At 42.1% G+C, this 26,478-nt stretch overlaps 1 protein-coding gene across 3 annotated transcripts; it reads right to left on the reverse strand.

The window, feature by feature from the left end:
- Nucleotides 1-2,458: 2,458 nt before the first annotated feature.
- On the reverse strand, nt 2,459-25,551 carry LOC128901975 (AN1-type zinc finger protein 5-like). Of its 3 annotated transcripts, none has more exons than XM_054184192.1 (6): nt 25,119-25,551; nt 18,475-18,638; nt 17,967-18,078; nt 17,052-17,149; nt 6,783-6,908; nt 2,459-6,484 (listed from the first exon to the last, which is right to left on the reverse strand). In XM_054184192.1, exons 2-6 carry the CDS (start codon nt 18,629-18,631, stop codon nt 6,336-6,338), a joined length of 642 nt encoding a protein of 213 aa, XP_054040167.1. In that variant the 5' UTR covers nt 18,632-18,638; nt 25,119-25,551; the 3' UTR covers nt 2,459-6,335. The 3 variants fall into 3 exon arrangements, with proteins under 3 accessions (XP_054040167.1, XP_054040170.1, XP_054040168.1); XM_054184195.1 differs by having other exon boundaries at nt 18,481-18,638; nt 25,119-25,547; XM_054184193.1 differs by lacking the exon at nt 25,119-25,551 and adding an exon at nt 19,385-19,825.
- Between the last annotated feature and the right edge of the window lie 927 nt (nt 25,552-26,478).

The following is a 26,478-nucleotide window of genomic DNA, read 5'->3' on the forward strand; positions in this document are numbered from 1 at the left end:
TCCCACCCTCTAATTCCAGGCTACTGGCCCCATTATCCCAGCACCGGAGCAGCCAGGTGACAATATGCTCGCCTGAAAGTCGGATGAAATCTTTTCGCATATCCCGCAGCTCGCTCAGGGATAGGGATCGGGTGATTATCTCTGGTTCTGCCTCTTCCTCCTGTTCTCGTGATGGCCCTGGCTCATCGTCATCCCTTACTAAGCGAACTGATTTCTTCGTATACTACTTCTTTTGTATAGGGGCAACTGATACTGGCACGGGTTGGTTCCCTGGTTCAGCTGCAGTGGCTGCCACCAGGGCTGGAGAAGCCGCAGCGGCTGTCGCAGGGGTTGCAGAAGCCGCAGTGTCTGTCGGTCGGTCTGGTTTCCATCTCTTCCCCCTGAGGGTGCTGTGTAACACTGAGCAGTGCTTGGTAGATACTGGCCAGGGCCCAGCACAGCGCGGCGAGTTGTGCCTCTCTGGAATAGCCACAGCATTTTCCCTTCAGATATTCTACCACTTTATCAGGGTCCTGCAATTGTTCAGGGGTGAAGTCCCAGACCATTGGAGGTGAGAAGTTCTCTAGGTACCTGCCCACGTTCTCCCACATGCCATGCCACCCATGGCTATCCAGCCTCGGGGCAGATCTCTGGGTGGTAGTCTTAAATAGCTGTTTAACCTTAAACAAGACCTGGAATGCATTCAGGAGACATAAAACTAGGACGAGGCTGGTTTGAGCATCCCACGGATATTCAAAATTCTCAAAAGCTGTCATACCTGGCCCGAAGGAGAAAACGGAGGCAAAAAAGCTGGGAAAAGTGTGTGTGTGTCGTGTCCCCCCCCCCCCCCCCCCCTTTCACGGAATCTTCAGAGTTAGAAGGGACCTCTAGAGATCATCTAGTCCAACTCCCCTGCTAGAGCAGGATTGCCTAAAGCACATCCCTCAGGGCTGCATCCAGGCGGGTCTTGAAAATCTCCAGAGACAGAGACTCCACAACCTCCCTGGGCAGCCTGTTCCAGTGCTCTGTCACCCTCACCGTAAAGAAGTTTTTCCGTGTATTTGAACGGAACTTCCTATGTTCTAGCTTGTGCCCATTGCCCCTTGTCCTGTCGCTGGGAACCATTGAAAAGAGCCTGGCTCCGTCCTCCTTCAACCCACCCTTTAGGTACTTGTAAACATTAATCAGGTCCCCCCTCAACCTTCTCTTCTCCAGGCTAAAGAGTCCCAGCTCTTTCAGCCTTTCCTCATAAGGGAGGTGCTCCAGTCCCATAATCATCTTGGTTGCCCTTCGCTGGACTCGCTCCAGTAGTTCCCTGTCCCTCTTGAACTGGGGAGCCCAGAACTGGACACAGTACTCCAGTTGTGGCCTCACCAGTGCAGAGTAGAGGGGGAGAATGACCTCCCTCGACCTACTGGCCACAGTCTTCCCTATGCAGCCCAGGATGCCATTGGCCTTCTTGGCGACAAGGGCACACTGCTGGCTCATGGATAATTTGCTGTCTACCAGGACCCCCAGGTCCTTCTCCTCAGAGCTGCTTCCCAGCATGTCCGCCCCTAACCTATACTGGTGCTTAGCATTCTTCCTTCCCAGGTGCAGGACCTTACACTTGCTTTTGTTGAACCTCATTAGGTTCTTCTCTGCCCAGCTCTCCAGCCTGTCCAGGTCACGCTGGATGGCAGCACGGCCCTCTGGAGTGTCGGCCACCCCTCCCAGCTTGGTATCATCAGCAAACTTGCTGAGGATACACTCTGTCCCCTCATCTAGGTCATTAATGAATATATTGAACAAAATTGGACCAAGTATTGACCCCTGAGGGACACCACTGGTTACAGGCCTCCAACTGGACTCTGTGCCACTGATCACAACCCTCTGAGTTCTGTCACTCAGCCAGCTCTCGATCCACCTCACTGTCACCTCGTCTAGCCCATACTTCCTCAGCTTCCTAATGAGAATGTTATGGGAGACAGTGTCAAAAGCCTTGCTAAGGTCAAGGTAGATGACATCTACGGCTCTCCCCTCATCCAGCCAACCCGTTATAACATCATAGAAAGCTATCAGATTGGTCAGGCATGATTTGCCCTTGGTAAATCCATGCTGACCACTTCCAATAACTTCCTGTTCCTCTACGTGTTTGGAGACGACATCCAGAATGAGTCGCTCCATTACCTTCCCAGGGACAGAGGTGAGACTAACCGGTCTGTAGTTCCCTGGGTCCTCCTTCTTGCCTTTTTTGAAGATTGGAGTGATGTCAGCCTTCCTCCAGTCCTCGGGCACCTCTCCTGTTCCCCACCATAGACTGGGTGTGATTATTAATAAATTCCGAGAGACGGTGCCCAAGGTACGGGCAATACCACATAAACACCCCAAAATAACTGTCTGAACTCAAATATCCAGTTCCAAGGTGCATTCACAAAACAAAAAAAAACCCAAACCAAACCAAAAAACCCCAAACTGAACAAGCTTTTTTATGGTGCAGTTGAGTTGATTTTACTTTAATACAAAAAGGTGGACAAATGATAATTTTGATGCTTTAAAACAGTTCCACAATTAAAAAAATAAAATTCATCCTGGCACATGAAGGCCCAGAACATGCTCTCGTTCCCTTATCAGAAGTAGACATAGTGGCAGCAGTAATAACATATCCCTTGACTGTTAGTACTACTAGATGGGATGCTGTCGTGATTTGGGCCGGATTGGCCACTGAGACGAACGACAGATGCTCTCCCCCACCTCTCTCTCTCTCCACAGTTCTGATATAAACAATTTTTATGTATTACTCAGCACTGAAGATAGCTTCTTCCAAGTCATGTGCTGTGTGCTCTGTATTTTTGTTTCTCCTTGGGAAGGGTAAGTCTGGCATATGTGACATCCATATTCGGATACACATCCTGACAACTCTGCCCAGGCCTGCTGGCGAAGATTTGAACAAAACAATGTAGTCAGTATACCGGCTGTATTAAAACAGATCCACTGGAAATAACTTTTGTAGCCAAAAGGAAGAAAAAACCAACCAACACACACACCAAATAAAAAACCCACAACAAATGACAAGCATTTAAAGTTCACTGCTAATATTTCCTTCATTCCCCTTAAGGACATTGTTGTTTGCGGACATCTTTGTCTGGTCATCAAGGAGTTACCCGTATTCCAGCTGTTCATGCTTCTCAGACCTCAACAAGCTATCTTAAACAAGTCAGTATGTCAAAGTAAGAAATAAGGAGGTTAGACAGACAGGTTTAAGCAAAAAAACCCAACCAACCAACCAAACAAAAAAAACCCTATACAAATCTAGTACTAGCTTTGTATCCCAACCTCCACAGGGCCACTTTCAAGTTACAGCAATAATTAAAACCAATGAACTATTACAAAAAGTATTCCCTTCTGTACATGATTTTTATTACTTACATAACACAACAGAGCATAGATCCTGGATAGTGTGATTATGTGCAATACCTAAGTATTGAACTATCTGTACACGTTTGCACATCTGATAACTAAACTGAAAGAACAGAAAGTTAAAGCAAAAGCCTGATGCTTTTAATAGTGAACTAAAAAACTGACTGAACACTGCAATAAAAATCAGAAGTAGTATCTTGTGTACATACACAACTATTTACAGATGAGAAGAGGCATTACTACAATACTAGTCTACACTATACTTGATTATATAAAAAATCCACGTTTCATCCATCACAGAAACCCCTTCCATTATAACACAGAAGTGATATTACCAGACAAGCATCAATGAACTATCCTGCCCTTTCTAGTTATTATACAAAGCTGTAGATAATGGAGCCCATGCAATACACCCAAGAACACTACAGTCCTACACCCAAGTACAATTAAAAATGATGAAGCAGCCCTCCAAGAGCAGTTCCAGCTCCCACTAAAGTCTACAGGAGTCATGTTGGGTATGGTTTTCCATACCCAACAATTGTTGCATGTACAATTGATACATTTAAAACTTTTTTTTTTTAATTTAAAAAAGCTTCTAATATTCTTTTGAACCCAGAACACACTGAATTTAAGAAGTACATGAATAATAACCTGCTCAAATACTTCTGCAACTTACACAGATGCACATGTCACTTGATAGAGCTGCTGTGGTATGTCTAAAAAACCCACACATATGGCTTTTGTAAGCCAATCTTAGCAATCCAGGTGCAACCCATCACAACCCCCACTGACAGTTATGGCTTGAGTAGGAGCCAGGGGGGTGGTGTGAGGATGTGTGAGCACACCGCCACAAAACCACAACAGCCCTCCCTATTTGATTGGAAAGACAGAATGGTGACATGGAAGCTCATAGATGTGGGGGCAGGGGGGCAATATTTTAGAGAATTGGCTATTCAACAAGGTACTTGCAACCCTGCCTTCACAAGCCCTGACTCAAAGGTTATTTACCTCAGGAACGCAATCCAGACTGTTAGTCAGGGCACCTTTTTGTCTTAAAGGGAACATCATATCGGTCCTAGGAGGTGCCCAGGGGACAGCAGTTGGTGATGCAATTCTAGCACTGGGGCAGTTAAGAGAATAGCAAGCCGAAATGGAAGAGAGGAGATTACCCTTTGCGGATAAACCACAAAAGAAAGAAGTTACCCGAAAGGAGATGTTATTATTATTAGGTTACTTTAGTTACACATTATTATTAGGATACTTCATCCACAAATGTTGTAATATATTGATAGATTTCCTCTTACTGATTAGGCTATTAAAAAAAAAAAAAAAAAAAAGAGTTTTCACTGTGAAATTGCCTCCATTTTTGTGAAAATAAATAAGTCCACATTATTATATGTGCAATCCAGCAAATTTGGGCGCCCACTATGGAAACTTCAATTAAGCCAGTGGAGATATACTCAAGATGTCTCAGGCATGTCAGATGAGTTAAAATGGTTGCAATTATATTAGTTTTGATTAACCCATTATGGCCCAGTGTCTTTCTGTTATCCATGAAGGTCTTATATGAGCTTCATTCTATTAAACTAAATTATTATCTGAGAGATGTTATTTGTAGGTTTTGACCTAAGACCTAGACTATGTCAGTTTTCTCGTTTCCACTCCATGCTTTGATATTTTTTCTAGCAGAATGATATAATAAATTCAAAGGATGAAGAGTTACATCCTGTGGATGTTATCCAAAGGATAACAGTTACAGTTACATTACAGCAACTACTTGCATCAACCGATATTTTCTCCAAAATGGGAATCATCCACTGCCTGGTGTACCACAGTGGTTCCCACTCGATTAAAACTTCTGTTGAGATTATTACTACTCTACTAGTCTATAGGATATTCACGGCAGCTCTGCTGTATCTATTTAATGAAGATTTTCGCTCTTAATATTTCAGTTCATACTATCAGATACACAGCAAAGTGGATCTATTAATTGTCTCAACTCTGTGGCTTATAGCCTAACCCTCCAAGGTGCCGATTTCAGTAGGAAGTAGTTGCAGCTAATATGACTTTCCATTCTGGAACGCTCTCCTGTCAGATGTCTGAGCCAACCTGTCTCTCAATTTTTTTTATCTTTTAATGTCTTCGAGACATCGAGAAACGCATAACAGCAAATCTCTTTATAAGGACTACCTACACACTACTACTACACACATATGGCTTTTGTAAGCCAATCTTAGCACAATATTGTGCTACACAACATTTTTAGCTATGCAAGGAAAAGCAGACAACTGTTGCAGGCCAGTTCTTAAGTTTCTAACAGGACATTTCTTTTAGGAAACTCTTTTCATGATTCTAAAGTTAATGTAATCTGTTCCCAAATAGTTTTCTTCTCATACATACCTGATTTTTTCCATTTTCCACTGCAATCATTAAATGACTTTGTATTAAATATGTCACTAACACTCATCTTGCCAGAAGGTAAAGCCCTCCACTTGGCTTAAATTCTGCTGGAAAACAATGGAGTGCAGAAATTTAAAGTAGAACAAGATTTTAAATGAGATAAGTAGACCACCAATCTTTCTGACATATCCTTCTCCCAAACAGGCATATCGTCTTTGTCTAGGGCTATACACCTTGAACATCTCAAAAGGCAGATCTGCTGCAAACGTGCAGATAGTATACATCTGTTTGGCACATGTGAACTAGAGCATGTGTATTCTCGTACAGGTTCTGATCATCCAGTCATGTTCTGAGGAGAGCATATACATTTTCAAGGGCTGTATCTATCCAATTCTGCCTGTAACAAACACCCAAACATTCTGAAATATCATTAAGACAGACAAGGCTAAAATTAAAACTTTAGAGAACAAAGGAAGACGGCCATGCATCTGCTCTTTAATGCTTTCCTAGGGTATATTAAAATAAAACAAATAAAAGTCAGTATTTTCACAAGTAGGCTATATTCTCTGGATTTTTTCAGCCACCACAACTGGATTCTCTTTCCTGATTTTTGCTGCAGCTTCTGCTTTGTAATCATATGGGCAGTTATGCTTGTCAGAATAACGGTGAAGTCCACAAAATAAGTTTCCACATCGGCAATCAAATCCTGTACAAAGAAATGGAAAAGCAACATCACTAGGAAGCTTCAGACTTAAACAAGCTATAAATTAAGGGCTTAGTCAATATAAAGGGGGTATGTGCATCTACTTCAATAAACAGAGTAAGTGAAATGAATATTTCCAAATATCATCTCTATTAAGGGATCTAACCTGTTAAGGGATCTAACGTTACGGATTTTGAAACAGCAAGCAAGTTTAATGGCTACAGATATTTCGACAAATTTAATCTAGTAAGAGGCAACTAATCATATAGATCTGTTCAATATTGACCAAGTGCTCTCATACCCGTAAGGCCAACCTTCTTTCTGCACATGAAACATCTGTTCTTCTTTGGTTTAGGCAGTTCAGAAGCTTTCTCTTCACTCTGTGAAGTACTAGGTTGAGATACCGATGGGCTTGGTTGAGTAACAACTGTTAAAGCAAGCAAAAGAAATAAAGGTTAATTTCTTCCTTTTCTTGATTTCACTAGCTACTCAGTAGCATGCTCACGTTTATTAACAGTTAATTACCCTCTACGAAGACCCTGAAGTTTATTGTCTGAAGTACTAAGTAGAATAGGTATTCTATTAACTTCCCTTTTATCTCTACAGAAAACAATCAAGTTTTCCCCACTGTTACATCATCTAGAAAATACAGGATACCTAGTGTTATCACCTGTATACACCTATATAAGTGTAAAGGCTTGGAAAGCACTCCAGAAGTTCCATGTACACACAACATTAAGAGTCATATGATTTAGTTTAAATTAATCCAAAACAATAACAATATTGTCACAGTTAAAGTTGTTGAATAGAGGAGATACTCGCGGAAAACAGTCAACAGGAACATATCTTAGAAACAAATGACATTTAGAGTAATGCTTTTTTGTCATAGTACCAAGTTACTCTGACACTATACCTGTCAAGTCAGATGATCTAAAACCTCAGTCAACCAGAACAGCTAACATTCTTGAGCTTCAAACCGCTGATTCTGTGATATACCAAGCATACTACTACAAACCACACAGCTCAAAAGAGCCCTTGTTTCAGACACTTTTTCAGTAATTTAAAGAAAAAAAAAGAGTACATATTTACATTGGATATCTGTATCCTTGTACTATATTCAACCTTAACAATCAAGCAGGTAGAGTCAAAATGACTTATTTTTCAATTGCCTTTGTCATGAACACTTCTGGTCAAATTTGTCACATTTTACTCAAGTTCTCTGTAGGATAAAAATGGGTCCTTCTGTGAACTTCTGTGGATCTGTTAAGTTTTATTTGAAAAATTAATTTTTTAATCAGTTGGTTTTGAAATCCTTTTTATACTCAAATTAGTGCAGAGGAAAGACAAGGGAGGTGCGTTTGTATACACACTTTAACATGTACAACCCAAGGAGTCTGTTCCTGTTCAGTTTTCCTGAACACTCAGTTGTATGATCATAGCATGGTTAGAGTTAGAAGGGACCTTAAAGATCATCTAGTTTCAACCCCCCTGCCGTGGGCAGGGACACCTCCCACTAGACCAGGTTGCTCAAAGCCCCATCCAGCCTGGCCTTGAACACTTCCAGGGAAGGGGCATCCACAACTTCCCTGGGCAACCTCTTCCAGTGCCTCACCACCCTCACAGTAAAGAATTTCTTCCTAATATCTGATCTAAATCTCCCCTCTTTCAGTGTAAAACCATTACCCCTCGTCCTGTCACTCCACTCCCTTATAAAGAGTCCCTCCCCATCCTTCCTGTAGGCCCTGGAAGGCCACTATAAGGTCTCTCCGGAGCCTTCTCTTCTCCAGGCTGAACAACCCCAACTCTCTCAGTTTGTCTTCATAGGAGAGGTGCTCCAGCCCTCTGAGCATTTTCACGGCCCTCCTCTGGTCTCCTTCCAACAGGTCCAGGTCCTTCTTACCCTGGGGATGCTAGAGCTGGACACAGTGCTCCAGGTGGGGTCTCACCAGAGAAGAGTAGAGGGGCAGAATGACCTCCCTCGACCTGCTGGCCACGCTTCTTTTGATGCGGCCCAGGATGCGGTTGGCTTTCTGGGCTACAAGCACGCATTGCCTGGTCATGTTGAGCTTCTCATCCACCAACACCCCCAAGTCCTTCTCCTCAGGGCTGCTCTCAAGCCATTCTCCGCCCAGTCTGTATTTGTGCTTAGGTTTGCCATGACCCAGGTGCAGGACCTTGCACTTGGCCTGGTTGAACTTCATGAGGTTCGCACAGGCCCTCCTCTCAAGGTCCCTCTGGATAGCATCCCCTCCTTCCAGCGTTGTCGAGCGCGCCACACAGCTTGGTGTCATCGGCAAACTTGCTGAGGGTGCAGTCAGTCCCGCTGTCCATGTCGCCGACAAAGATGTTAAACAGCACCAGTCCCAGTACCGACCCCTGAGGAACGCCACTCGTCACTGGTTGCCACTTGGACATCGAGCTGTTGACAACAACCCTTTGAGTGCGGCCATCCAGCCAGTTCCTTATCCACCGAGTGGTCAAATCCATGACTCTCCAATTTAGATACCAGGATGTCATGCGGGACAGTGTCAAACGCTTTGCACAAGTCCAGGTAGATGACGTCGGTTGCTCTCCCCTTATCCACCAATGCTGTAACCCCGTCATAGAAGGCCACCAAATTTGTCAGGCACGACTTGCCCTTGGTGAAGCCATGTTGGCTGTCACCAATCACCTCCTTATTTTCCATGTGCCTTAGCAGAGATTCCAGGAGGATCTGCTCCATGATCTTGCCGGGCACAGAGGTGAGACTGACCGGCCTGTAGTTCCCCGGGTCTTCCTTTTTCCCCCTTTTTGAAAATGGGGGTTATGTTTCCCCTTCTTCCAGTCAGCGGGAACTTCACCAGACTGCCACGACTTCTCAAATATAATGGAAAGCGGCTTAGCAACTTCATCCGCCAGCTCCCTCAGGACCCGTGGATGGATTTCATAAGGTCCCATGGGCTTGTGTACCTTCACGTTCCTTAGATGTTCTCAAACCTGATCTTCTCCTATAGATAGTGGGTGGTTCTTCATTCTAATAGACCCTGGCTTTGCCTTCTGTGACTCGGGTGGTGTGGAAAGAGCTCTTGCCAGTGAAGACCGAGGCAAAAGAAGTCACTGAGTGGTACTCAACCCCGTCCATGTCCTGAGCGTCCATGTTCATATGCCTATTACTACTAACACAAAACCTCACAGATCCAAGCCCCATTTCACATTTCACTGTAGGAGTTAACAAAGAGAGCCTCCAGTCAGTAGTTCATATTCCAGATTGCAAACAAGATTCAGAAGTGATCAACTTTCAGAGATAACAAGGAACTTTCAGTGCTCGTACGCAAAAAGGTTTATACAGGGAAACAGTATTTTCTTATACAATATTATAACTGTAACAGTCCTAAGGAGCAACTCAAACTCTTTACTAACTTTATTTTTGACATATTCTATAGATTTTTCTAGAAAATGTGAAGAGTTAAGCATCAACACTGTTTTGGCAAGTTTGAGGATAACAATACCATCCAGTCTTGGATATATAATATTTTTTCCATATTTAAGCATGCTATCGATAAAAAGCAAAGGTACGGCACTACAATCATTACTGCTATTAATGCTTTTCAAAGTAGTTTCTGCAGCTGCTTTTTTTTTTTTAATTAAAGAAAACAATTCCTTTGTCTTGACAATTAATATTTTCCAGATTAACAGATATAATTCTTTAAACTTCTCTTTAAACCCCAAGGAAAGCAGTGTTCAGTATCAGATAATCTAGTTGAGAGCCTGTGAGCAAAAAAAAAAAAAAAATCACGTTAAAAAACAGCAACACCACAGTGTAAGCCTGTTGGATACCACACACCTTAGCTGACAGGCATTAGCTATGGCAAAGAAATTGACTAAACTCCCAAACCAAGAAGCATGATCAAGCTCCTTTTAGATTTTTTTATTTTTCCAGTTTGTTTAAAATGAAATGCTAGTTGTAAACCATGGCAGATGGGAAAAAGGGAACATTCCAATTCTCTCCCCATCTCATTCTGGGGGAGCGAGCGAGCAGCTGCATGCTGCTTAGCTGCCTACCAGGATTAAACCACAACAGGCCTTTTTGGTGCCCAACGTGGGGCTTGATGGGTTGAGATAATGACAGGTTTGATTGGAAAATGCTAGATCAAATTTATAGTTGTTATTGCTGTTTAGCTATTAATCGTCAGGCTCCTGTGCTTGCCATGGGGCTTGCTTGCCTCACTGTATATAAGAGTCTAGTGCTCATTAGTGGCTGTGTTTTGCTTTTGCTGCTTGCTTAAGTTAAGTAAGTTATCATCTTACTCTGCTGTGCCTGGGAACATTTTGATAACAGCAATGGTGATGCACATGGGCTGGCAGATGGCCAGGGCATTGCTGCTGTACTGGACAGGCTGGAACTCCATGTGAAGTCAAGTCAAAGGGACTGTGACCTGTGGATGAGTCCACATGGGAGCATGATACTCTGGAAGCATCTGTGGCCATGGATATGTCTGCGCCACAGCAGGTATACTTCTGAAGATATTGAGGCCCAAAGATAAGCCCACACTGGAGAAGGTACACCTTGAAGCATCTGTGGCTATGGATAAGTCCACAACACAGCAGGTACACTCCTGAAGATATTGAGGCCCGAAGATAAGCCCACACTGGAGAAGGTACACCTTGAAGCATCTGTGGCTATGGATAAGTCCACAACACAGCAGGTACACTCCTGAAGGGACTGTGGCTATGGGTAAGGCCATGCTGCAGCAGGTATACCCCTGAAGAGACTGTGGCTCATAGATAAGGCTCCACTTGGAGCAGGTACACCCCTAAGTGACTGCAGTCTGTGGATAAATCCAAGTCAGAGCAGGGGCAAGGGGAGGAGTTCATTGCAACGTTAAACCCTATGGCCTGGTCCAAAGAGACCAAGGGTAGAGATTGTAACAGATATAACTTTAAACTGTTGTAACCTGTGATTTGAGTTGCATGTTATAGGAAGTACTATATCAGGAACCACACGAACCAACGGAGGATGAACCTCACAAGAAGCAGTGCACGTGCAGCAGTAACCCAATCTGAGTTCACTGAGCCATCAAGGCAGAGACAGCCTAGTAGATCATTCTGTGTCACAATACAAAGATTAAAAACAAATCCATCTAAGGGACAATGTTACCAACTACTACAAACTTACTTCCTCCTGTGTTGCATTGTAAATTTGGAAAAATTTACTTCACTCAGTCTGAAAATAAGATGCATCTTTAAAGCAGACAGAGGGGGAACAGGAAGGTCACTGATGACTGGACTTAAGCCGCAAGCCACAGCACGACAGCTGTTCAACCTATACACAGAAAGGTCTTACAAACAGAAAGAACAATGCTACTCTGAACCTAAAGTATTAAAGCCACAGTGACTCTGTGAGACTTCTTCCAAAAAAGTAATAACCACTGTAATAACTAGACTTTCAGAACTCACAGTGGTTTTCCTTACATAAACCAATACAGCTGGAACAGTTCATTAAGGACTGTATCCTGTGGGCGGGACCCATGCTGGAGCAGGGAAGAGGTGCAAGGAGGAAGGAACAGCAGAGAGGAACTATTATGAACTGACTGCAACCCTCCATTCCCCCTGTGTCACTCAGAATAGAGGGAGGAAGTAGAAGAGTCTGGAATAAAGGAGTAAAGTTGAGCCTGGGAAGAAGGGGGTAAGGGAAGGCATTTTTAGTTTTGTCTTAATTTCTTACCATCCTACTCTATTATTTTTTTCAATTGGCAATAAATTAAATTAATTTTCCTCCACTTGAGTCTGTTTTGCCTGTGACTGTAATTGATCAGCAATCTCACTGTCCTTATCTCGACCCACAAGCTTTTCCATTTTATTTTCTTCCCCTGTCCTGCTGAGGAATGAGAGAACAGCTGGATGGGCATCTGGCAGTCAGACACAGTCAACCCACTATACCTCCCCACATTTAAAGCAACCAGAAAGGGCTACCAAAGTAATACCAAGGAGATTTTTTAGAAGGCTTCCTCTATACTCAAGCAAATTATCCAAAATAGAACCCTAGCAGTTTAACAAACTGCATTGACTTCCACAGTACTAGGAAGCAGTAAGCATGCCAGTGAGGAGTGAAATGCTTGAGGGCATAAAAAAAAAAAATAGTTTTAAGCATTCTAACTACTTTTACATGAAAGTAATCCCCAACTCCCACCATGGAAGAACTGGGAAAATTAAAACAAAAGAAGGAATAAAGGTAATAGATAAAGAGAACCCTAAAGTCATCAGAAAGACGTACTGCAGAAGTGCAGTACCAGAACTGAAAACTATACTACAGATTACATAATCCTTATGCTGCACATTAACACAACTGACTTGTATATAAAGTTTGAGTCATTGAAAATAAGATGGACAGTATTTATTATGCTTTATCAAGCTTGAGAATAAACATTTTAGTCTTCAGAGACTGCAATTGCTATGCTGATCTAGGTGCCCATGATAAAAGAATAAAGAATAAACTGCATTTTTAATTTGATGCCACAGAACTGGGATAAAACTATTCTGCAGCACGTAACTAATCTCCCACATGCCCAACTCTAACAGGCACACTGAGTATCTTTACTCTTACATCAATATAACAGATACCCCTGTTTAAGTATCACACTGAAACACGGCTTGTTTTGGTTACCAACAAGACTTGATATCTGTTGCACATCTCAAAAAAGATACAAGAGTATCCTATTGGCAACAAGCACAGGACCAGCAGTTGGGCCCTCAGTCTTATTTTTCAAGGTAGACAGCTTCAAGACTTAAAAGATATTATTAGTTCCATTTCAGAATTGTTTCAATTGGGGACATCTACTCAAGCTACAACAGACATGGGAAATGGGAAGATAATTTTGAACACAAGAAAAAGTTGATATATCTGATGATTTTATTGACAGCCACAAAGGAACTGTCTACAAATAACACCCACAGTTAATTACTATAGCCACGTTTGAAAACAAATAAGAATCAGTTATTAAAACAAGAACCAAGCAATATAATCTATTTATCATCTTGAACCTTTAATATCTCATAAGATAGCTGTCTATTCAGCATCTTACTCAGAATATCATCTGTATATAGATAAAACCAGTAGCTATGATATAACATAAAGTGAGGGCAACCCATAAGAGGGTCTCAACCTGCATGTAGGACAGCTGTGACATTTAACATCAAAATAACTCATCATATTGGCTTGGTACAGAGCCAAAAGACAAGTGAGCTAACCATCATCTCGTGAATTTCATTAAATGTCAATTTTCAGGAATGGAAAGGGTAACCTACAACGTGGATTGAATAAGACTGCAAGTTAACAATATTTGGGGAAGATTTTTTAACACTGATTTTACACAAGACCATATGCATTTCAACTTCCAGTTCACTTTCTTTACAGGCAGCACTATTCCACAGCTGTGGCTTCAGAGTGATAACTCACCACACTGCTCCCTAAAACAAAACTATTACTGGGTTAGGAAAAATAAAGTTTTTGATATGCACGCTGATACTAATTAAGTCTGGAAACACTGACAGACCTGACATGAGACTCATTCAGAAAGGTAGTGACCAACAAAAGCCAAAAAATGCTAGAAATATGCTATGACTTGATACAATATGATTATTTAAATATACTTGTTTTCAGAACAGTTTGGGTTTAGTGCTCAATATGTAAGTCAGCTCTCTTGTATGGATCTTTTATTGCCACTTAAAAACCTCACCAACTTGGTAATGGTATTTCTCTGATGTAATTATCAACACAAGGAAAGCAAAGGAGTTAGATAAGGATTTTTTTTGCATTTAATTCCTGTAAGTTAGCATGGAAAAACCCACAAATATGAACAATATCTCTAGAATGCTTCAGGTATATTCTGACTTTGGTCAAGACTGGACTGGAATTCAATCCTTAATTAAAAAGTATGGAAGCATATCAAAAGCCTATAAAATGCATGATATAACTAATGCCCAATTATGGATTGGAGTTTTGATATAAAGGTCTCTATATTTCACTGACTTGTGAACAGTTCATTAGATAAGCAACTGGACTGAACACATGCCACAATTCAATTGCAAAACTACAACAAGCAAGAAAATTGAACTAAGAAACTACAAGTTACAACAAAATATACCATGTTAGACATCTAAATTACAACCAACTAGGCCAGTTATATCTGTCATGCCTTTCTTCCTTCAAATGCTAAGATACAATTAATTGCCTTCAGACCTGATTTGTTCTGAATGAGAATCCAGGTTACAACCTCAACCTGGGAAAAACAAAAGAAGAGACAAGCCTGTTAAGCTTCATTTTTGTCAACTTCAGAACCTTCTAGAATCAGATGCTTAAATCCCAACAGCAAGAAAGTATACTTTTAGTCCACAGACTTAAAGACAATTGTCCAGAACTAATTATTTAGAAAAAAAAGGAGAGAGACCTACTTTGCTTGAAGACTACATTGTTTGTTCCTGACTTACCATCTGATAGACAGTTATGAAATTCAATTGCCAGGGTGAGACTAGAGATGAAAGTAAACAGTCTTTTCATTAGCAGCATCATGACAGGCATTATCTTAAAGAATTACATCTCATAGAAAGTATTAACTTTGTTATGAGGTGACATGAATTATCTACTCTACTATTGTTTCAGCTCCTCCTCAAGAGAGACCAATGCATATTAGATGCTGCTGGAAAAGAGAAAGGGGGGAAAAAAAACAAAAACACAACCAAACACAGAACTAGCCCAAACACAATAGGGATTTATAAAAAGTTGAGGCCAGCTTTTCTTGGCTGCAAGACACTTACAGTACAATGTACTAGTGAATACAGCAAGCATTTGGTATAGCTTAAATTTCTGATAAATCCTTTGTAATCTAACAATAGTATATAAGGACATGTTTAATGACACTATTCTGTGCTATCTAAAATTTGCCCCCAACTTGATCAACTTCTACTTTTAGAGCAGCTGAAGACTGTTTCAAGAATTTATGGATATGTATTAAGGAAGACAATTTTGTTGTAGAAGTTTTTTCCAAACATTTAAATTTGATGGTAGTTTTTCCCAGTGATCTCTACACAAGCTTTAACAGAACTTTGACTGGTTTAAACTGAGTTTCAAGCTGCAAGATTATTATATTGAGCTGCTTTTAGGGATTTCTTCCCCTATTCTAATCAATAAAGAGTGCTGTGCAACAGTACCATTTAGTTGCCTTGTTATGAGAAAACGGATATTGAGTCAACAGAAACAGAAGATTGCCTTTTACAGTTGGCAAAGTGACAAATCCCTATTGGCAGTTTTAATAAGTCAAAATTCAGCTATTACTTGACCACTGCTACCACTTTATGTATTTCTTTCCTGCCTGTCACTTTTTCAGGTAGAAATTCATAACAAGAAAATATGGGTTTATAAATATTGTAACAAAGTATACATTTCTAAGTTACATACAATAAACCTCTTCAGATAACATAAGTTACAAGAAGCTGAAACATGTTAAAATATCCTCAGTCTGTACATAGCCAAAAAGGAATATAGTAAAAGCAATTGTAATTTAGCTCATGTCACAATTTTAACTTAACATGACTTAATTAAAATAGTAAAAACCTGTATACAAACACTGAGCTATTAACTATCAACTGTAACAGCAGTCTTATTGACAAAGATGCATCTATATAGCACTGAGTGGTACCTTCTGGAATTTTCAACTCAGATTTTCAAAACAACAACAAAAAAAGAGACATTTCATCTTCAGCTGTAGCGAACAGATTTTCCTATTAAACATCAGCTTTTAATGTTTTAAGACTGTTTCAGAACTTAAAATTAACAAGTGTCAATACCTATAGATATCAAACAAGTACATTAAGATACCCATTTGAATAAACTGCTGTACAATAAAACACGAATTCAGTCACTCACTAGTAGGTAGGGAAGCAGTCCCTCCCCACCAAGAAATACTTTACACTTCGAAGATTAACTACTACAGTTACAACCTTCCTGAACAGGAGTAAAACTTTTAAATTGAACATTCTCACTAAGCAATTAATACCATAAGTATTCTATATCCACAGAACAATGTTTTGGTTATATCTACTGATTACTCAATTAGTCCAAAAGCCTTTAGCAATCTTTGCTAGTACCTTAAATCAAGTATTCCCTTCTCCCCCACTCTCATCCTTCTGTAGAATAGAATTTATTAAGAACTCTGTTCTTCAAATGCAACAAACCATTTAGATTGCCACGAGTCAGCAGGAACCGTACTGCTAGATTTTATACAGAAATCAACACTGACTTCAAAATTGAATATCTTGCGCCCAAATACAATTTAAGTGTCTTACTTTTAAAAATTAAGGTTTGATAGCCAAAATGCTCCTCAAGTGTCAAATAATCTACTAAAATTGAACATATGTCTGAAAATTATATTCCGACACTAGTAATTTTCCTTGATTCTGAGGGTACTAATACTCAAGAAGCATCCATAATTACTCAAGACCATCACCACAAAGGGATATGCCTACTTAAGAGAAAGTAAATAAATTGTCAGCTTCTGTTAAGTCAGTTTTACCCAGTGCTACTCTGCAAACTTACCTGGCTCAGTCTCTGTTTTCAGTGATACTTTTTCCTCTCTCGAAATGCTCATTTCTGTCATTTGCTGCATTACAGGCAAAGCGGCAACAGGCACATTTCTGTTTATGTACAGTGAAATGGGTAGTTACATTAGTTTTGAGTTCATAATAAGAGCTTAAACTGTCAAAATCCATCAACAGATTACCTGATCAGTTATTATTGATACACCTGATCAGTTATTATTGATACACGTTCCTGACCTGTACTTCTATCTCTTTCCTAGAAGAAACTAGGCAATCTGTAGCAAATATTTCCTCAGATAAACCAGAAACGTCCTTGTAAATGCAGCAGTCAAACACCAAACACTATAATTAGTTCTCATTTATAAAGAGTCATAAAGCACTGTTAGGTGCACTGTCCCTTTTTCCTCTGCAGAAGCTCACTGTAATAGGGCAAAGTTACTGCAACGTTACTTTAACTTGCTATACACTCACAGTTCTTTCAAACCTCAAAAAATAATACTTTCATCTGGTGAAGGGTCTGGAGAACAAGTCTTATGAGGAGAAGCTGAGGGATATGGGGTTGTTTAGTCTTGAGAAAAGGAGGCTTTTATTGCTTTCTATAACTACCTGAAAGGAGGTTGTAACAAGGTGGGTGTTGGTCTCTTCTCCCAAGTAAGAAGTGATAGGACAAGAGGAAATGGCATCAAGTTGCATCAGGGGAGGTTTAGATTGGATATTAGGAAAAATTTCTCCACTGAAAGTTATCAAACATTGGAACAGGCTGCCCAGGGAAGTGGTTGAGTCACCATCCCTGGAGGCATTTAAAAGACTGTGTAGACGTGATGCTTATGGATGGCAGACTTAGTGTTAGGTTTACAGTTGGACTCAATGATCTTAAAGGTCTTTTCCAACCTAAATGAGTCTGTAATCTTACCTGGATTTTTCAGATGTGCTACTAGCAGTACCTTCACAGTTGTTTAAGCTGGTGTCTGCTCTCTGTACAGATGCAGAGTCTGAGGTAGGACTGTTTGAACCACTAGCTGTCCCTATATAACAGAAATTTAAGAAGTTAATTATAAGCAAAGTATAGAATACAAGTTAGTCAAGTAGTTTTGCATACAGTTATGAACCATTTCCAATCATTACTCATTCAACTGCATCTTCTTAATTAAAGACAAATTATATTGTTAAAGACCAAAATACAGGGATTGTATAAGAACACACAGCAGAGGGTAAGCAGAAAAGGAAATTAAGGCTCAACACCAAGTGGGTGAGAATGTATTACACAAAAATGCATTTTTATTTTTACTGTGAAGTATTATTCCCTTTGATATACATAGTTTTAGTACGTAGCTATTGGAAGAACTCCTGAAATGCATTCTGCATTTCCTCTCATCACCAATACATTACATTTTCAAGACACACACACAAAAACCTCAAACCTTTACCCATTGGGCTGATTCTACCACTATTCTGCTGTCGCTGAAGATGCTCTTTGTAGCAAACAGAACACATCCCGTTTGTCCTAGGATTTCCATAAAATCCACATCCTGTACTACACAGCATGGGCCCTGGGGTCTGGTTTGTCTCTTGAGCCATTTCAATGCTGTAAATAAAGCCAAGAACTGCATTAGGAACTGACATTTCACCAAAACTGATTACAGGGTTATAGAATTAAAGTAGGTCTGCTTACCTTGCCCACAAAAAGTGATATCAGCATTTTTAAAGATGGCTATATGGATGTTAATATATAATTCAATACTTCAATTGTATTGATAAGTAACATCGTTATTAACCTCTAAGAGAGGTAAAAAGCGTTATCATAGTGTAGTGGGTTGACCTCGACTGGATGCCAGGTGCCCACCAAGCCACTCTATTATTCCCCCTCCTCAACTGGACATGGAGAGAAAAGTACAACAAAAGGCTCATGGGTCAAGATAAGGACAGGAAGAAAGCACTCACCAATTACCATCACAGACAAAACAGACTCGACTCAGGGAAATTAATTTAATTTATTGCAAATAAAATCAGAGTAGGATGACGAGAAACAAAAACAAATCTTAAAACACCTTTCCCCCATCCCTCCATTATTCCTGGGCTCAACTTCACTCCTAATTTCTCTACCTCCCCCCCTTCCCTGAGCAGGGCAGGGAACAGAGGTTGCAGTCAGTTCATCACACATGATCTCTGCCCCTCCTTCCTCCTCACTCTCTTCCCCTACTCCAGCATGGGGTCCCACCCACAGGAGGCAATCCTCCACTAACTGCTCCAGCATGGGTCCTTTCCATGGAGTACAGTCCTTCAGGAACAGATTGCTTCAGCAAGGATCATCCACAAGTCCTGCCAGCAAACCTGTTCCTGTGTGGGATCCTCTCTCCACAGATCCCGCCAGGAGCTTGTTCCAGTCCAGAGTCTCTGCAGGGTCCCAGCCTCCTTCAGGCACATCCACCTGCTCCAGCATGGGGTCCTCCATGGGCTGCACACAGATGTCTGCTCCACTGTTAACCTCCACGGGCTGCAGAGGGACAGCCTGCCTCACCCACAGGCTTCACCATGGGTTGCAGGGAAATCTCTGCTCTGGTGCCTGGAGCACTTCCTCCCCCTCCTTCTTCACTGACCTTGGTGTCTGCAGAGTTGCTTCTCTCACATATTCTCACTCCTCTCTCCCAATTTCTGTTGCGCAGGGTTTTTTGTCCCCCTTCTTAAATACGTTATCTATCGCAGAGGCGCTACCACCAGTGCTGATTGGCTCAGCCTTGACCAGTGGCAGGTCTGTCTTGGAGCCAGCTGGTATTGGCTCTATTGGACATAGGGGAAGCTTCTAGCAGCTTCTCACAGAAGCTACCCCTGCAGCCCTGCCCTGCCCCCTCCCCCAACCTTGCCACGCAAACCCAATACACATAGTAATACTGAGAAGTAATATACTTGTCAGACAATGAGCTGTGTGTTATGACCAAATTGAATTCCACAGCCAACAAAAACTTTATTACCAACCTCTGAGCACTTACAGGGTAGAAAACAACCCACACACAGCTAGATAGGTAGAATAAGCAAGACCAAGTTTGGGTCTACTAAACAATTCTGGTAATTAGCATAGCTTATCTTTGCAGACTCCAAAAGAACCACCCCACTTTTTCAGTAATGTTGATCTTGTGTCATTTTGATGCTAATCCTATTATTAGTTCCTACTTTCACAACACATTTGGTAAACAGAACAAAAAAAATAATATCACTGAAGTATGGGCAACAGTCATTTTAAAACTGTATATTGTATCTTTAGGAGAAGTTTCCATAACAAGACCTTTAACTCTGCTTAAATTGCATACGAAGCCCAATACTGAATATTAACTGGCAACAACATGCATACAACAAGCCCTCAAAACAGATGATCAAAAAGCATTTCTGAAATAAGCTTAGACCAGACCTTACTCCTCCAAGAAAAATAAAACAATTTTAGACTGTTGAATACATTCATTTACACAGCCTATGCATTTCAAAAAAGCCAGTTAAATCTTTTGTCTTAAAGATACAGGCAAACTCCTGCACCTCCCAAAGGTAGATAACGCTAACCCTCATCTCTGACATCAACTGCAAAAGTTAAGAACAAAAATACTTCACCTTCACCAGTAGTTAATCTCTGCAAAACAAGGCTAGTAGAAAAACTGATATAGTAACCAAATCCTTAGTTCTCAATGGCAATAAAACCGGAATATCAAGCGATCTACTACAAATTGAGGACACAAGAATATCGCGCTTGTCCTCCAAAAATTTAGATTTAGTGGAAGTACTGCCTATGGCACTTGGAGACGTTTTAGTGAAAAGGCTAGATTATTGCCTGCCTTTAAGGGCAGCCACAATAAGGGATATTTGTCTGCTGATGCTCATGAGAACTCAAGCATACCAAATGCTAATTAACTCTAGTGTATAAAGAAATCATTTTTAAAACTTAAAAAAACCCACCCCAAACTACAAGCCGTAACCATGTATCTCAACAGTATGACAACTGTAATTGACAGCAGCATTTGTCTAGTTAATCTAAACTTCTGGGATCAAAGTAAATCAATAGCAGGAGAAAAGAGTAAAATCTGCTTGCCTGCTGGTGTTCATGGGACTTCGATTTATACCTTTGTTTCAATAGTACAAAGCAAACTCACGCTTATTCTGATATGCCTCTCAACAAATTGCAGTTTTACAGCCATACACCAGTCAATGGACACAACAGAAAATCTAGGACCTAATAAAAACGAAACACATTCTAATCTTTATTGTAGCTCTATGTTATTATAATACAAATAAAGACTGTATTTCAGCCCCTTATTATGCAGGTACGATCAAAGTGCTACCACATACGCTACCACCATCAATTTAAATTGATTTGCTCCGATTTCAAATTAGCATGTTTCACCACTTACTAAGCTTAGCTTTAGGTATTAATGCTGGTATTAACATATTACAAACAAGAGTCTTCGTGGCTCCTTTGTCAGCACAGTCTTTCACTACTTGAAATACATGCCCCTAATTGAAAGACCAAGTTGTTATCCAATGCTTAAGAAATTGTGCTTTTTCACACTTTTTACGGTCCAGGTATCACCTGACTAGGCTATAATACACTTCCAAAACTTAATCTACAAACCAGGACACTAAAATATGTCATTTAATCTTTTGAACCAACAGTGAAAGTGAAGTTTTCGGAAGAGACAGATTACAGACTTCTCCAGCTCTTCCCTACAAGCTTTTCTACCAAGATCAGTAACTAGCTAAGGCCTTACAAATTCAGTTCTATTCCACTGGAAAACTACCTAATACCATCACATATCTGCTCACCTGAACTTTTCTCAGAAACTTGGGTCACATGGATGAGCACATTAGCTTCCGCCTGTCAAAAGGCTGCAGTGTGACAGGCTAAGCTAAAGTCTCAGACACAAAACCTTGTCAACAGGGGCCTCTGAAATCAGCTTCTGTTTATATCTCTGAAGGCTGCCAACTCCAACAACCCACAGAACTGAAGCGGCTGAGCATACCCCAATTGTAAGAGGAAAACATTAAATTCGATTAACATGACTACAGCTTCTTTTCTAGAGGAAAAGGGAGCGCAGATACTTCAATCAAGAAAATGCAGCATCATGAGGTAGGCATCTCAAACAGACATTTTCATCTCTTATTTCACAGCAAGAGCAGAAAACAACTGGCTATGATCAGAGACCTAAGAGATGATTACTCTCTCACAGCCTTACAAATACATTAGCCAAGCTTTTGGTTGGGTGGTTACAACCAAACCTTTGCAAAAACATATAAAGATCTCTTCTGCCTCCAAAAGGAGAAAGTCAACCCTCAGAGATGTCCCTGTTAACCCTAACCTCCCAACATAAAAATGAGCTATCTTATTCAGCGTGTTAACTCACAGTAGTTTACGTCACTGACCTTCACAGTTACTTGCAAATTTACCCAGCTAAACTAAAAAGTGAATGTAAATACTTTATTATTATTAAAGTTAACAGTCTCATAACTAAGACGTCTTTTTAGTTCCAAATTACAGCTAAGCTGAGGCATAGCAAAGTTTAATAAGGGCAAATATTTAGATTATTTGAATGATCAATATAACTAAGCTTTCTTGCACACCGAGTGCGCTTCCAATAAACTACAGCTGAATCCTAACACTTATGCACTGTGTGAAGCGCATAATAAATGCACTTAAAGTTATCCTAACACTTAATTTAATATAATAAAGGGAATACAAATACAAACTAACTTTAAATCAATACTAAAACCTTGGAATTGAGTCAGACATGGGGATAAACTGGCTGGTTAAATAAATACTTATTTATCTGAATATTCTCAGCTAGAAAATGGACCACAAAAATCCAAAACCCAAACAAACCACAAGGGGACAGATGGGATCCACCCAAGGGTACTGAAGGAGTTGGCGGAAGTGCTCACCAAGCCACTTTCCACCATTTACCAGCAGTCCTGGTAACCAGGGAGGTCCCAGTTGACTGGAAGATAGAAAATGTGATGCCCATCCACAAAAAGGGCTGGAAGGGGGATTTGGGTAACTACAGGCCTGTCACTCTGACCTTAGTGCCAGGGAAGGTTATGGAGCAGATCATCTTGAGTGCCATTACGCGGCACATACAGGACAACCGGGTGATCAGGCCAAGTCAGCATAGGTTTATGAAAGGCAGGTCCTGCTTGACTAACCTGATATCCTTCTATGACAAGGCAACCCACTTAGTAGATGAGGGAAAGGCTGTGGATATTGTCTACCTGGACTTTAGTAAAGCCTTTGACACCATTTCCCACAGCATTCTCTTGGAGAAACTGTCTGCTCATGGCTTGGACGGGCATACTCTTTGCTGGGTAAAAAAATTGGATGGAAGGCCAGGCCCAAAGAATGATGGTGAATGGAGTTAAATCCAGTTTGCAGTTGGTCACAAGTGGTGTTCCCCAGGGCTCAGTATTGGGGCCAGTTCTGTTTATATCCTTATCAATGATCTGGACAAGGGGATTGAGCACACTCTCAGTAAGTTTGCAGATGACACCAAGTTGGGCAGGAGTGTCAACTGCTCGAGCGTAGGAAGGCTCTACAGAGGGACCTGGACAGGCTGGATCGATGGGCCAAAGGCATGAGATTAAACAAGGCCAAGTGCCGGGTCCTGCACTTGGGTCACAACAACCCCATGCAACACTACAGGCTTGGGGAAGAGTGGCTGGAGAGCTGCCTGGTGGAAAAGGATCTGGGGTTGCTGGTCGACAGCTGGCTGAATACAAGCCAGCAGCGTGCCCAAGAAGGCCAACAGCATCCTGGCTTGTATCAGGAATAGCGTGGTAAATGTGACTAGGGAAGTAATTGTCCCCCTGTACTCGGCACTGGTGAGGCCGCACCTCGAATACTGTGTCCAGTTTTGGGCCCCTCACTACAAGAAAGACACTGAGATTGTGGAGCATGTCCAGAGAAGGGCAACGAAGCTGGTGAGGGGTCTGGAGAACAAGTCTCATGAGGAGCAGCTGAGGGAACTGGGGTTGTTTAGCCTGAAGAAAAAAAGAGCCTGAGGGGAGACTTTATCACTCTCTACAACTACCTGAAAGGAGGTTGTAGAGAGGTGGGGGGTGGTCTCTTCTCCCAAGTACCAAGTGATAAGACAAGAGGAAACAGCCTCAAGATGTGCCAGGGGAGGTTTAAGATGGATCTTAGGAAAAATTTCTTCACTGAAAGGGTTGTCAAACATTGGAACAGGCTGCTCAGTGAAGTGGTAGAATCACCATCCCTGGAGGTATTTAAAAGATGGGTAGATGTGGTGCTTAGGGACATGGTTTAGTGGTGGTTTTGGTAGTGTTAGGTTGATGGTTGGACTTGATCTTAAAGGTCCCTTCCAACCTAGACAATTCTATGATATTTCAGGTATACACCTCTCTAACAGTTTTCTAGGTGAAGCAAAAAGAAGTAAATGCGAAGAACACAGATCAAACCCATGAATTTCCCAATGACAATTAAATCCAGCTCAATGAGTCAGACAAAAGGGAAGGCAACGCCAAGTGCTCAAAGCATGGTTCGTTTCAGTCGTCTCCCCTCCCCGGACACCGGAACATAAAAGACCCGTAGGCTGCCGGGCTAAGGGGGGGGGGGAGAGAAGGGAGAGAAGAAGGGGAGAAGGAGGAGGTGCCAAGCCGGAAATGTGGGAGTCCAGGGCATGCCGCGCCAGGGCCTCTCACAAACCCCTGAATCATGCTTGGCACCGGCTGCTGCGCGGCTCCCCTCACCCCTCCTCTCCCAGCGAGGGCCGAGGAAGCCTCAACGTCTAGCTCCCTTTGTCTGCCCCACTAAAGGGGAGTAGGATGTGCGCCAGCCTGGCTCGCGGCCTCCCTCCGCAGCACCCGCCGCATCAGAGAGTGAGAGGAAGGAGACTACCAGGGGAGGTGACACACGCCCCGCCACCCCTCGCCTCGCAGAAGGCAACAGAAACACCGCGGGGAGGCCCAAGAGCCCCCCGCGACGCTCCTCTACGTACACCGCCACCACGCTAACAGCTCTCAGAAACTGAGACCGCACCCCCCCCCCCCCCCCCCCCCCCCCTCAGCGCCCGCGTACCTGCTCCTGGGAAGGGGGGTGGTGGGGTGGAGCGAGAAATCCCACGGCCGATGTCGGAGGCGCTGCAGGTGGCTCCGGACTGTTTCTGGGAGAGCGAAGGGCGACAGGGTGTGGGGCACGAAGCTGGCAGCGCCACCACCGCTTCCCTTCTGCGGCAGCAGCGCGGAACGAGACGCGCAACGCGCAGGTAAAGAACGAAAGGAAGGCACAAGAAAGAGAAAGAATTAAGGAAGGGTAGAAGGAGAGACCCGAACCCGGCAGTCCGCTCGCGTCAGCTCCGCCTCCTCCTGGCTGCTGCTGAGGCCTGCACGCCCGCGCGCTCCCACGCGGAGGCGGCTAGGGAGGGGGAAGAGAGAACGAGGCACACGCGAGGTGGCTCACGGTACCGCCGCCATCGCCTGCGGAGTCACCAACCTCCCCCTCCTCGAACCATACAGGAATAGATAGAGACTCCGCGCGTAGTCAGAGAACGTTGTCTGCCCTCCAGGGAGGTGGGGAAGCGGAAGGAACCGTGTCCAGAACAGAGACAATTGTCTCCCGCGACTTCACCCCGCCCACGGGAATGAAACGGGGCTATGTACAAGGAGATAGAGAAAACAAAGCCTTCCCCCATTCACTTGCTCTAATAACAGATACCTCCGCCCCTAATTAACGATTCTGTTTAAACTTGCACGTGCAGCGGTGTCACAGGTGAATTATCAAGAGAAGTCATCGTTGTGGGGTTAACTAAAAGGGTTTTATTAATGATCAAATGATAGTTAATCGATGATTGAATTAAAAGGTAATCAAACGGTGATTAAGCAATAATTGAATGGTAATTAAACTGATTTGACAATTATTTAAATAATGATTTAAACAATAATTTCGACAGAGGTTAGACAATGATTCAGACAGTGGTCAAATACTCTACTACTAACTACACTTCCAATAATTAAGCTATAGCTGGCTATATAAACGTTGCTAGCATACAATATACTTTTAGGATTAATGTAGAACGTTGCTTACTTTGTTATAGATATCAGATGCTGGGTAAGGGGTCTCAGCCTCAAGGAGTAACCTTAAGAGGCATCCCTGCTCAAGGGGGAGATCACTGCCACACAGGAGAGCTCAATGGGCTCAGAGGGGCTACAGATATTTATAGTGTAAAGTGATTGACTTGTAGTCAAACACCCCTTTGGTGTATGTGCAGGAGTGCAGCTGTAGCAGTTTTAGTTTTGTCTAGTCCCAGCTCATGTTACCTTAAGGCAGCAATTAAGGACTCTCTAAGACTCAATTTTGGAGTGTTAGAAAGCAGGCATTTATTGCAGTGCTGGGCACACAGGGGATCACTCCGCATAGTGCACGCGCCAAGTTGCTCAAC

This window comes from Rissa tridactyla, chromosome W, assembly GCF_028500815.1.
Source record: "Rissa tridactyla isolate bRisTri1 chromosome W, bRisTri1.patW.cur.20221130, whole genome shotgun sequence".
Taxonomy (NCBI): Eukaryota; Metazoa; Chordata; class Aves; order Charadriiformes; family Laridae; genus Rissa; species Rissa tridactyla.